General features: G+C 43.5%; 1 protein-coding gene across 1 annotated transcript in view; it reads right to left on the bottom strand.

Moving 5' to 3' along the window:
* The window catches only part of PPP1R17 (protein phosphatase 1 regulatory subunit 17), a 65254-nt gene that overhangs the window by 9430 nt on the left and 42450 nt on the right, over positions 1-13374 (bottom strand). The window contains exons 3-5 of the mRNA XM_034761133.1: positions 5301-5403; positions 3177-3329; positions 2520-2681 (exon numbers count right to left, since the gene is read on the bottom strand). Coding sequence (XP_034617024.1) covers positions 2520-2681; positions 3177-3329; positions 5301-5382 — 397 coding nt within the window. The 5' untranslated portion in view covers positions 5383-5403. The remainder of the gene's footprint in view (positions 1-2519; positions 2682-3176; positions 3330-5300; positions 5404-13374) is intronic.

Below are 13374 nucleotides of genomic sequence, written 5' to 3'. Positions count from 1 at the left end.
GCAGCCAAAACAAAATGAACAAAAAAAAAGCCGTGATCGCGATCTAAAAAAATCTGCGATCACGATCTGCGGCGGCAATTTGGCGGGAGGTCCTTCACTCCCAGGCTGAGTGAGGGACCGTCCGCCGAATTGCCGCTGAATACCTGGACCTGCCGCCCCTCTCCGGAGCGGCCGCCCCAAGCACCTGCTTGAGAAGCTGGTGCCTGGAGCCGGCCCTGTTCTCACTCTCTATCACTTGAATCTCTGTTCTTTGATAAGATTAGTGGGAACAAGAATACATTTATTATCTATCTAAATGCTATGTGTTAAGTAAAGCAGGGACTCTGAGCAGATGCTTACAAGATGGTGTGTGCTATTCCTTTGGGAACAGCAGATCTCGTTCTGTGTGTGTTCAAAGGAATAGGGCATGCTTGCAGTACTTGGGGATTGGTGTGTGCCTATCACTGCTTATACAGAAAGTGAGACCTGCGGAGGCCTGGAAAGAAGCGATTGTGCTGCCAGAGGCTGGTGGTTTCAGGGAGCTGACCCACAGCAGGTACAGACAAGACTTCCTCAGGCAAAGGGCTGCTGGTGGTAAGGTACCTCCCAAGCTTGGGTGCCCCGGGGAAGCATCACACATTTAGGTGCCTAACCTGTTTAGACAATTCTGTAAATTCCAGGTGATGCCTATCTGTAACTTTAGGCATTGAGATACCATTGGAAATCTGGCCTCAAAGGGCTTACATTTCCTCAGGTCTATTTTTAGTTGTTTGGATTTTTTTCCCCATCAGTCTGGTGGAAATATTTCTAAGGTGCCTCTTATCATTGTCCCCCTCTATAATTTTCTTTCCTTTGGTTTCTCTCTCTCTCTCTCTCTCTGTGCCAACTGTTTCTAAATGTAAGCATGCACTTAAATGCTTTGCTGAATCAGGTCCTTAGGCCTTTTCTTTTCTAGTGCTCCTTACTATCTAGTAAGTGTCCCTCTCCAGTGGTATCTTACTTTATGAACCATTTAACACTAGATTTGGAGCTGTCCCTCCCTCCCCCGTGATTTGGAAACAGCTGAGACATTGCTTCTTCTGACTGGCAATAGCTCACTCCTCCCTGAACAGTAGTAATATTTGACGCTGATATGGCACTTTACATCTTCAAAGCACTGTGCAAACATTAGCTAATTAAGGCTAACAACACATTTGTGGTGTAGGGAAAGTAAGAAGCCGTGTCTTTTTTGCAGATAGGAAAACTAAAAAACAAAGTAATTAAGGGCACAATGTTCAAATTTGGGTGGCTGAGTCCATAGGGATACCCAAGCTAATTAGCTGCTCCATAGCCTCTCCAGTTGTACCACCGCCACAAAAAGGCCCTGAAGCCATTGTTGTCTGGATGGCAACCACTGCCGGATCACCTCAGTGTATATCACGATCTTCCAGTGAGATAGTTGCATATGCTCGTTATGCCCCTGCAGCTGGATTAGGGGGCATCACTGGGGCCTTCTGACAGTCCCTCACTGCTGTTACGGATGCTTGGAACCATTGGGGGCTGGCTATAATTTGAACCTCTTTTCTCCTCCCTCAATCCTGCAGCACGGCAGCAGAGGGGCCACAAGAGCCCTTCCTGAAATGTGCTTGGCCACAGTGAGGGATCAGGACCTAAAATTCACTCAGGACTATAGGTGCTCAGCACAACCAATAATCATGCCATGCTTTAATTAGATGCCTAGAGATGGATTCAACTGCCTAATTTTAGGCACCCAAATTTTGGTCTAAGTGACTTTCCCAAGGCCACACAGTAAGTCAGTGGCAGAGCCAGGATAACAAGCCAGGTGTTCTTGCCTCTTTATACATTAAACCATGCTGCCTCCTGCCTTCAGCTTTCACCATTTGCTACATGGGTGAGAAGTGAGGAGAAGACTGATTGGATACATTTAAACTGATAACAAAATTCTGGTCCCAACAAAAACTGGAGGATTCGTTTATTGATAGGTGACCCTCCAGGGGCTTGGATGAGTTCAAATACTCACCTTTGCCATTAGTATGTATTATTTGTATTACGCCAGCATTAGGGGGCTCCAGCCACGGACCAGGACCCCATCATGTTTAGAGCTAAACAAACCCACAACCAAGAAACTGCTCCTGCCCCCAAAGAGCTTACAGTCTAAGTGGTCAAATTCAAGTCAAATTGTGGGCAAAGATTTGGGTCCGTTCTTTTTTTAATTTGAACTCTGAACTCATTCTTAGTTCTCAGCAAGGGTAAGTCAAAAGAGATCTCCCTTTCCCAATTTCTTTCAGATTGTAAGCTCTTCAGAACAGGGACTGAATCCTATCTTTGTACAGAACCTAGCACATTTTGGTCACTACTGCAACACAAATAATAACAATAATTCCAATTGGGAATAAGAAAAATAAGTAGATCAAAGTAGGCGTGATTAGATAACTTAAGCAGAGTGGGCAGATAAATGGTGTCCCATACATTTCCAGAGGGTGTTCCTAAACTAACTGCCCTTTACTTTTTACGTTTGAAAGCTGTGCTAATGCTCTTACCTGGTATAAGGGGTGGGATGTGTATTGCAGGTGTATCTTTTCTCCTGGGTTTTTTCTGTTCCTGATCAGTGAGCTGAGAGACTGTACTCACTTTACCCTTCTGTGGTTTTTCGGTGATGTCACACCTTTTAATTAAATGTTCTGAAAAGTCTGAGAGGATGCCTGCAGGGAACGACACACAATAAATATTACTTAAATCTCGTCTACATTGATAAAAATTGCACCCATTTAACTTGATATACTTAGGGTATGCTTACACTACAGTGGCACAACTATGGTGCTGGAGCTGGGCCACTGTAGTGCCGTAGTGTAGACAGTTGCTCCACTGAGGGAAGGGTATTTTCCATCAATGTAGTTAATCCATCTCCTCAAGGGGCGGTAGCTAGGTTGATGGAAGAATTCTTCTGTCAACCTAACTGTGTGTACACACCCTGGGGCTTTAGTCGACTTAACTATGTGTCTCAGGGGTGTGAATTTTTCATACATTTCAACACCGAGTACTTTTGAGAATCCTATTCTCCCTCCCTGCCATAAGTAGGCACACACAGATGTAGGAGAATTGAGGACAGTAATATTTTTATTCAATTCCTAGTGAATACAAGTAAACCAGGAAACATCAGAGGTTTGTCAGATTTCAATATTACTAAGTTGTGTTACCTGGTATAGGTGGTGGGGTGTGTAAGGCAGGTGTATCCTTTCTCCTTGGCTTTTTCTGTTCCAGCTCACTGTTCTGGGAAGCCTGGATATTTTTACCCTTTCTTGGTTTCTTTTTTAGGTCACAATTCTTAATAAACTGTTCTGAAAGGTCATCTGCATGGAAAAAATAAAGAATACCTCGCTAATAGAAAATAATGAATCACAGAATTTAAAAAAGGGCTCACTTTAATAACAATACTTACACCGTAGCAGGTTAAAACACAAAGTAAACTCACCTCTGCACAGAAGGCCATCACAAGCAGGGCCGGCTCCAGGGTTTTTGCCGCCCCAAGCGGCAGGGAAAAAGAAAAAAAAGCCGCGATCACGATCCGCTTTCTTCTTCGGCGGCAAGTCCTTCCCTCCGAGAGGGACCGAGGGACCCGCTGCCGAATTGCCGCTGAAGAGCCGGACGTGCCGCCCCTTCCCCTTGGCCACCCCAAGCACCTGCTTGCTGCGCTGGTGCCTGGAGCCGGCCCTGATCACAAGGGCCTTAATACCACTAAAAACGGGGAATAAGTGAGAATTAAGTACCTTATGCTGGCCTTAGAGAATTAAACCTCACAGTGAAGAAGGGAAGAATTATACCCATATTATAGATAGGGTGACACAGACGTTAAGGCTAATATTTTCAATCTTAGATGCCATATTTAGACACCTAAATAATAGGACTAATTTTAAGAGGTCCTCTCTACCCACAGCTCCTATTTACTTTGGTGGAGTTACTCTGGATTTGCACCAGTGTATATTGAAGCAGAACTTGACTCATCAGATAGTCTGGGTACATTCTAGACAATTACCCAAATTTCTGGATGCTTAGTCAAGCTGAACAAATTGAGTCTTTTGAGGTTGACCCATCACTAATAGCACACAAACCAGAGGTTTGGTTTTTAAATTTGACTTTGGTTGGATTTGTCAGCTTTGCTTTTCAGTTAGAAACTTTGCTTAACAAAAGGGGCCTGATTCTGATTTCATGTCCTAGATTTCACACCATCATACTTCCATGGACTAGTGAAAGTAAGGATGAATGACTTCACAATTAAGGCACTGCACTGGTACTCAGCAGTTTTGGATTTCAGTGCTCAGCTGTGCCACAGACTTCCCATGTGATCTTGTGTAAAATCATTTATTCCTGTGTGCCTCGGTTCCACACCTGTAAAATTGGGATAATAGTTCTTCCTTTCTCACATCTTTTGTCTGTTTTGTCTATTTAGATGATAAGTTCTTCAGAAGAGAGACATTTTTTATTTTGTTTCTATATAGCCCCTACCATAAAAGAGCCCTGACCTGGGTTGTGCTTCCAGGGTGAAATCACACTCAGACATCTTGATTGTGTGTGAGTAAAGCAGGCTTGCAAAATTCTACTTGCTTGGGACAAATAAAATAGCATTTGTATTTCATTATTACCATCAGTGTACGGGTAGTCAAGTAGATTTTTGTGCCTGGGTTAGCAAATCTTCATGACAATTTTGGAAGGCTGGAATAAAGTAATGACATGTGAAGCAAAGGCGAACATGCAAAATGCAAAAATATGCAAAAGTCACATCTATCAAAGTCTTGAAAGCCTCATATTTAGAAATGTGTATGAGCAGAGATGCCTCTGGTACTCCAAGTGCAAAAGTTATGTAAAAAGTCAGCCCCAGAAAGGACACAGATTGACAATAAAGGGGAAAAAAAATAAAATTCTGTCCAAATATAGGCTAAAGGAATATTTGAAATCTTTTACTGAAATTGCACATAGAAAGTGGGTGTAGTGAAGGCTCAGATATATCTTAGCTTCCAGTTTATTACTGTATAATCGATAAAAGCGCTTCTCTTTCTCTGTCACGAAAAAGGACAATGACTCTTTCTCCTTTCCTCTCTTTAGTTAATTTCCTTCTAGAGCTTCAGCTAATATTTATATGCAGGAAAGACACCCTTTGCCTGTCCATCTGGCAGCAGATGTGTTACCAGAAGGCATAGTCTATCGGGTTTCACGAGGGCTCAGTTATACCTCTTGGAAAGAAAAAGCCAGTGGACAGTACTTAATGATGTAAAGAAGACATCTCTCTAATTACAAGTCACTGACATCACCATAATAACACTTACCTAAACGGTTGCAGTGTGAGTCTCGCTTGTCCAATCTGTCTTCTGGGATATCAAGTGGTTGCACACACTCTGTTGACATCATTGAAAAGGTTTTCTCTTGAAGCTACAACAACAAAAAGAAGCATACCATAAAACAGATATACACCTCTACCCTGATATAACGCGGCCCGATATAACACAAATTTGGATATAACATGGTAAAACAGTGCTCCGGGGGGGCGGGGCTACGCACTCCGGTGGATCAAAGCAAGTTTGATATAACGCGGTTTCACCTATAAGGCGGTAAGATTTTTTGACTCCCGAGGTTATATTCTGTGCCAATCAGCTCCTTCCATCCAGCCCTGGGAAGTTCCTGTTTTCAAAGTGATTTTTGCCAGACAGCCACTGCTGGCCTGGCTGATCTTGGAGTGCTTGTGAGCTGTATGGGCTTACTGCCTTCTGACCCCCCCGCCCCCCACTCCCACTGATGAATGCAAAACTGCAGATTCTAAAGCAACATCTGCCAGCCTCAAAAAGAGCAGGCCAAATGGGAGGGGTTTTAACAATTAGTTTTGAAGGAATCTATTTAAAGGGACACAGTCCACTTGAAATCTAATTGTAACTTAAAAGTAGTTCCAGGTTCTATACCAGTCTCTGAGTCCCCCTGATATTTGTTGTTGGTGTTAGTGTTAATGCTATTTATTCATTTATTCATTTAGAGCAGTGGTTCTCAACCGGCGGTACGTGTACCAGTGTTCCATCTAATTTTTCTCATCTATGTATGGAATTAATTTTGTTATGTGCACCAATATAGAGGTTGTGTGTGGTGGGGCTGGCGATGAGGGGTTCAGGGTGCAGGAGGGGGCTCAGGGCTGGGGCAAAGGGTTGGGGTGCAGGGGGGTGAGGGCTCTGAGGTGGGGCCGGGGAGAGGGCTTTGGGGTGCAGGCTGCCAGGGGCTGCGGTGGGAAGAGAGGATTCCCCCCAGTCCTCTCTCCCCGCAACAGTACCTGGGCTGGGGGAGAGGCATCTCTCTCTGCCGCAGCAGCCTTGGGGTGGGGACGCCTCTCCCTGGCCACATCAGCTCTGGGGCTGGGGCCGGGGGAAAGGCATCTTGCCCCGCTGCAGCCCCAGGCTGGGGTGGGGGGAGAGGCCTCTCTCCTCGCTGTGCTGCAGCCCCGGGGCTGGGGGAATAGTCCCAGCCCTGCATGCCCCAAGCTCCCACATCACCACCCCCAACCTCACCCCACGCCCGAGTGCAGTGTGCACGCCTGCACGGCCCTTGGTGGCCTCCTGCGCAGCTGTGCAGGCGTTCACCTTAGAGGGAACCTAGATGTGTATCACTGGGGGTACACAGGGGTCTTCCAGGGGGTACATCAACTCATCTAGATATTTGCCTAGTTTTATAACAGGCTACATAAAAAGCACTAGTGAAGTCAGTAAAAACTAAAATTTCATACAGACAATGACTTGTTTATACTGTTCTATATACTATACACTGAAATGTAAGCACAATATTTATATTCCAATTGATTTATTTTATAATTCTATGGTAAAAATGAGAACGTAAGGAATTTTTCAGTAATAGTGTGCTGTAACACTTTGTATTTTTATGTCTGATTTTGTAAGCAAGTAGTTTTTAAGTGAGGTGAAACTGGGGGTATGGAAGACAAATCAGACTCCTGAAAGGGGTACAGTAGTCTGGAAAGGTTGAGAGCTACTAATTTAGAGTCCTCGCTCAAGGACCAGAGCACCACTGTGGTAGACACTGTAAATACATACTAATATTATTTTTTTTGGGGGGGGGGGGAGGAGTGGTTTTACAACAGTTTCCTGTTTTTACAAATGATTTTTTCATTCATGTTGCTGCAACAGATCCACACTGACAGGGAAAACTGACTAACAAATGGATTGTACAGGGGGAAACAGTGAAACTGACCATAGAGCAGGAAGTGCTGTCAAATGCACAAATTAAGCACACTGGAAAAATAAAGGAAAAACTTTTTTTTTTTTGGTTGCTTCTCTAATCCCTTTCAGCTATAGTCATTTTAGGTGGTGTTTGTAACAACAATAAAAATGTAGAAAGAAGTGTGACAGTTTCAAATTAATGGTGGGCCATTAACTTTTGGTAGGACAGAACTGGAAAACTGGAAACCATACGTAATGATGAGTAAAATCTACGAGGAGTCCTTGTGGCACCTTAGAGACTAACAAATTTATTTGGGCATAAGTGTTCATGGGCTAGAACCCACTTCATCAGATGCATGAAGTGAAAAATACAGGAGCAGGTATAAATACATGAAAGGATGGGGGTTTCTTTACCAAGTGTGAGGTCAGTCTAACAAGATAAACTGGCTTAATTTGCAAACTGGATACCATCAGATTAGGCCTGAATAAAGACTGGGAGTGGTTGGGTCATTACAAAACCTAAACTTAATTTCCCCAATACTAATTCTACCTACGGTTACTCACACCTTCTTGTCAACTGTCTGTAATGGGCCACTCTCTTACCACTTCAAAAGTTATTTTTCCTCTCTTGGTATCCTGCTGTTAATTGATTTATCTCAGAGTACTGTGGCATCTTATAGACTAACAGACGTATTGGAGCATGAGCTTTCGTGGGTGAATACCCACTTCGTTGGAGGTAAAGGGTTGTGTGGCTACTAGTGATGAGGTTGACCCTTCAAGCTTTTGAGGTTTGCCCACTGCTAGTCTCAGTTTTAGAAAGCTGCAAAACCTTCGCAGGCTGCTTTGAAATGTAAATTTTTTCAAAGCATCTAGGTGCAATGGGATTTAGAACAGAAAGTCACGCACAGTTTATCTGCACATAAATGAAGAATTCTAAATGTGCTTTCACAAAGCAATAAAATAAAATCCTGACACCCAAGAAGTGAATTATTGAATAAATGTTCAAAAATTCTAGAAGAGAAAAATGTGAAGATAATTAATACAAATCACTAATTTCCTCTTTGAAATAGAAGTACATACTTTCTTGAGCTCATATTTTAGATTCTTGAATGCATCTCTTTTTCAGCTGGACTACATGCTACGACATTCTGCATTCTCTGCTCGACATCAGTCACTTTTTAAGGAAATTATTGTACATGATGGATTAAGATAGATACATATGTAGAGAGAATAATTCATCCTTTGTGCAACTCCAGTGATTTCAGCAGAGTTATAGGAGGGATTAATTTGGGCCAGCGCGAGACATTTTCTGTATGAATGCAGAGTTTTGCATCAGAATTAGGACTGTGCAAGAATTTAGACTGAGTTTTGGGCTGGAAGGGTTACCTAGATTCTCATTCCTTAGGTTAGCAAAGGCTGAGACCAGGTGGGTGGGGGGGTGGGGAGTGTTAACAAGTGCTCTCTTTTAGCTATTAATGAGTTCAAGTTTTGGAGCAGGTTGGCTATGTGTTGCTAATTGTGAAAGCACATGGCATAAAATTTTAATGACCGTCCTTATGGATGGGGAGGATTGGGGAATGGCCGGATAGGCTGAAAAAAACAGTGACTCTGGGTAGATTACTAAAAGCCATCCAGTTCCTCTTGGGATTAGCTCACTTGCTGAGTCATGGCCATATGATAATTAGAATCCTTTGGGCCGTCATATGTTCAGGGGATGGAAAGGCAGATGAAGAATACCTGGAACGTCTCACCCGCTAACACCTCCTTCGATGTCAGTAAATTGCTAAATGGTCCAAGGCGAACACAGCAAAAATGAGGCAATCCTTTTGACCAGGAATTTGACTCACTGGACGGCTTTATTAAAACACCTTAAAGTACATATACAGATGTTCCAGGTGCATTCTTTTACCACAAAGAAAACATCTTCACTTTCTACAAAAAAGCCTACCTTCCTGCCAGTAAGTGATTACTTTAATTGCCAAAATTGAAAGGTTTTAATGCTAGACAGTAACTCCTCACTTAGTCATCCCGGTTAACGTTGTTTCGTTGCTAAACAATTAGAGAACATGCTTGTTTAAAGTTGCGCAATGCTCCATTATAACTTCGTTTGGCAGCCGCCTACTTTCTCCACTGCTTGCAGGAAGAGCAGCCCATTGGAACTAGCTGATGAGGACTTGGAACCAGGGTGGGCCGGCAGCCCCCCATCAGCTCCTTTAAGTTCCCTGTCTGGCAGCCGCCCAGCAGGCTATCAATTGTTGGGCAGTTCAGCTGTCCCTCCCTCCACTGCCGTGTGCTGCTCCTGCCCTCTGCCTTGGAGCTGCTCCCGGAAGCCTCCTGCTTGCTGTGCATTGCTGTGCTAATGTCAGGGTGTTCCCCTCCCCCTCCCCACTTCTGCCCCTCCCCGCTCCTTTACCCCATCTCCATAGAGCTGGGGGAGGGGCGAATATGACAGGGCTCAGGATGGAGGGAGCTTGCTGGAAGCAGCTGCTGTCTCAACTTGCTGATCTACTTAAAAAGGCAATGTACTTAGAGTGCGGTCAGCGTACTTAAAGGGGCAATGTGCGTTTTTAACGCACACACATGGTATGTATCTCTGTCTCTCTCTGCCATGCTGTCTCCCCACCCTCAATTCGTGCTGTCTTGTAGCATGTGAGGCTACATTAACAACAATGTGTTAACCCTTGAGGGCTCAGCCGAGTGCCAGTTTGTGATTTAGCAGTAAGGCATTCCCTGGGAAATATCCCACCCTCTGACTTCACCACCTCAACCAAGCTTCACAATCATCATTGCTGTGTACAGTATTAAATTGTTTGTTTAAGACTTATACTGTGTATATATGTGTGTGTGTGTGTGTGTATATATATATATATATATATAGAGAGAGAGAGAGAGAGAGAGAGAGAGAATTTTGTCTAGCGAAAAAAATTTCCCTGGAGCCTAACCCCATCTCCCCCACACACACACTTACATTATTCTTATGGAGAAATTAGATTCACTTAACATCGTTTTGCTTAAAGTAGCATTTTTCAGGAACATAACTACAATGTTAAGTGAGGAGTTCCTGTATTGAAAATTACCTTCCACTGAAGTTTAATCCAGTTTTCAATTGGATAAGAGTATTTTACATAGACAGGGCAAAGCAAGCAGTTTTTTAAATCTAGATTTGGTTTAGCTCAGCTTTTAACTTTAGGTCATAGAAAGGCTAGGGTTTAGGGTTAGATTCAAGAGTGCTGTTCTCACAGATTTCTGCCCAAATAGATGGAAATCTTGTGAAATCAACTGTTCCTGTGAAATGTTAACACTCCTGGACTGAAATCTCATGAGAAAAACCTGTCTGTGTGAGATTTTCATCACATTTGAAACAAAATAAAAACAAATTAGGCCTTGGTCACATTTTGATTCTGACGTGGGACTAAAACTGTAGGGCTAGCTTTGGATTCATGGAGGGGATGAGGGGGTGTGTCAAATATGAATGGCTCTTTAAATGGAATTTGAAGGTTTGGGGATTTGAGGTTTTATTACTAGCCTATCGCTGCTTTTATTAACGGTATAAGTGTCACCGCACAAAGAAACCTAAAAGTGCACCTGTACCTCGCAATCAATAATAGACAAATGCGCTGCAACAGCAGTTACCTTGCAAAATAAGTATAACTAGGTCATTTGGGGCCTGGCTTTTAAAGACAGCCATGAATGATTGCATGAGCCCCATTGCCTTGCCCATCTGCCTGACTGTACAAACAAAGTACTGTTTGTGCACAGAGGTGTCCATCTAAGTGGAAAACGTGCATGCTGAATTCTGCTATTTTTATGTTTCAGTGCACAGCCCATTGTTGAAAATCATGCCCTACAGTTCCATCCAAATGACATCTGCTTAAAACTGGCTGAGACTTTCTTTTACTATAACTGCATAAAGATTAAAAAGTTGCATAAGTAATAAATGACTGTTTAGATGTCAGATGATACACCAGCAGGGCTATTCTTAGCTTCTGTTAACATTAACAGCAATTGCAACCATAGTCACAAAGTGAACTCCTGCTGAAATTGTAGATGACAATAGACCATGTTTCACATTAAGGGAGGTGATTTATTACAAATTTCTATTGCAAGTTTTCCATGTATAGCGTAGATTTATAAAATGTATGTTGAACCCTTGCAAGCTTTACCCAAGGTGCGCCTTCTAATGGCTCAGTAGTGCACACATCTCTCATGCTAGCCCCTGGATGTTCTATTCACCCAGAGGGTCATCTGAGCCCTTAAGCAATGTGGTCACCAAGGAAAAATAAGAGCAACCCCCCAGCATGTAATCTATGAGTCATCGTTGAAGAGACCTTTGAAACATTGGCATGGATGGTGCATAAATAACAGCTGTTGAGAAGACTCTTTTGTGGTAAGTAATGCAGGTTTAATATGAATATTTATTCTGCTAGTTAATAAAAATATTACCATAGAAACAGTTATAATGCAAGGTACTTACACTTCCGCTGGACCCAGTGCACTTAATTAAAAATATACACTTGCCAATAATTAACGTGAACTTTTGTATAGTGTTTGAAAAGGAAAATGCTATTGACTAATAACCCAAAATATTTTTCTTGCAGTTTTAATTATAATGTTCTGAGACAAGGACAGGGACTGCTTGTTGAAAGGGCTGTGTGCCGATTATTTTCTTGTTTGTTTTTTCCCTTCTTAGCAATCAAATTTCGATGAAAAGAAAAACAGGGTATGAGAGATTAAAGGCCTGGCCCCCTCCTCAGGGGAACAGTGCCTTCAAGCCCAATCCTGCTTCCACTGAAGCCAATGGAAAAATCTTCACTGACTTTAATGGGAGCAGAATCAGATCCTCTTATTTTGATAGGACTGTTTGTGTGAGTAAGGGCTGCCAGCTAGGGCCTTATATTTGGAGGTGGGATTGCGAATGTGTTTGTATGCATGTAAGTGAGCAATGCTTTTCTAGCTGCTATTGATGCACTATAGAGCTGCAAGTGGTAACTATGAATATTTGATAGGGTGTTGCCCAATGGACATATAAGCGAAGGGTTGCACTGTCCCAGTGGCAGGACATGAATCAGACTGTGGGCAAGGTCTGCACTTAATAGGCTGCATTGGTGCAGCTGCGCTGTGCTGCTTAAGTGAAGATGCTCCTATGCTGGTGGGAGAGCTTCTCCTGTTGGCATACTTAGGGCTAGTCTACACTAGAATCACTGCAGCGGCACAGCTGTACCAATGTAGCTGTAGTGCTGCTAGTGCAGACGCTCTATCCTGATGGAGAGAACTCTCCCATCAGCAAAATTACTCCGCCTCCCCAAGCAGCGGTAGCTATGTCAGTGAGAGAGCTTCTCCCACCGACCTAGCGCTGTCCTCACTAGCGCTTACTTCGGTGTAACTTACGTCACTCAGGAGGGTGGCTAGTCTGTGCAAGCCCTATTCCACCGCCCTGAGAGGTGGTAGCTATGTCAACGGGAGAAGCCTTCCCACTGTCGCTCGTGGTGTGTGGATTTTTCTGTAGCGTAGACCTGGCCTGTGACTTCGAGAATCACACGCTGGTGCTTTTTCACACCAAGGGGGAAATAAGCAGTGCCAGCCTTTTTTGCTAGTGCTTCACCTCTGTCGACTCCGAGGTGCTGGCATCTGCATGAAGGGGTGGTGTAGGCAGGCTTCCAACCCCTGCCTGCCTGTTGGCAGCTTCTCTCCCCTGCCCCCCATCCTTTGGAAGCTCTTACAATGTGGATAGCGCATACGGGAGAGTGGGGAATCACCGTAGTCCCCTCTATGGGAAAGCAAGAGACCTTATGATTGAACCCTAAAAAAGAGTCAGAGGCTCAGTTCATTCCTGTTTTGCCCCTAGTGCAGCCATTTATATCTGTGCAAAGTGGGTGTAAAATGCGACCATTCCAGTACAATAGTGTTTTACGCCTACTACGCACTCACTTCGCACAGCTGAAAATGACTATTCCAGGAGCAAGGCAGCGGAGAATGGTCCATTCTCCTCTGATCAGAAGTCAAGATTTGATTTCGTTAGAGAGTGTGCTCTTTCTTCTATACCCCGATTATATTCTGCCACCCGCACAAGTAAGTCCTCTGGTCGGTTTTTGAATTAAGCACATTAAGATTAGAAAATGTATGTCATACACAAGGAGACTGACTATTTTTTTCAAGAGGTCTCAAAATGAAATTCTTCACTGGCAGTTTG

The sequence above is a fragment of the Trachemys scripta genome, chromosome 2, assembly GCF_013100865.1.
Source record: "Trachemys scripta elegans isolate TJP31775 chromosome 2, CAS_Tse_1.0, whole genome shotgun sequence".
Lineage (NCBI taxonomy): Eukaryota > Metazoa > Chordata > Testudines > Emydidae > Trachemys > Trachemys scripta.
The sequence above is the reverse complement of the archived record's forward strand: the minus strand, read 5'-3'. Positions and strand labels throughout refer to the sequence as shown.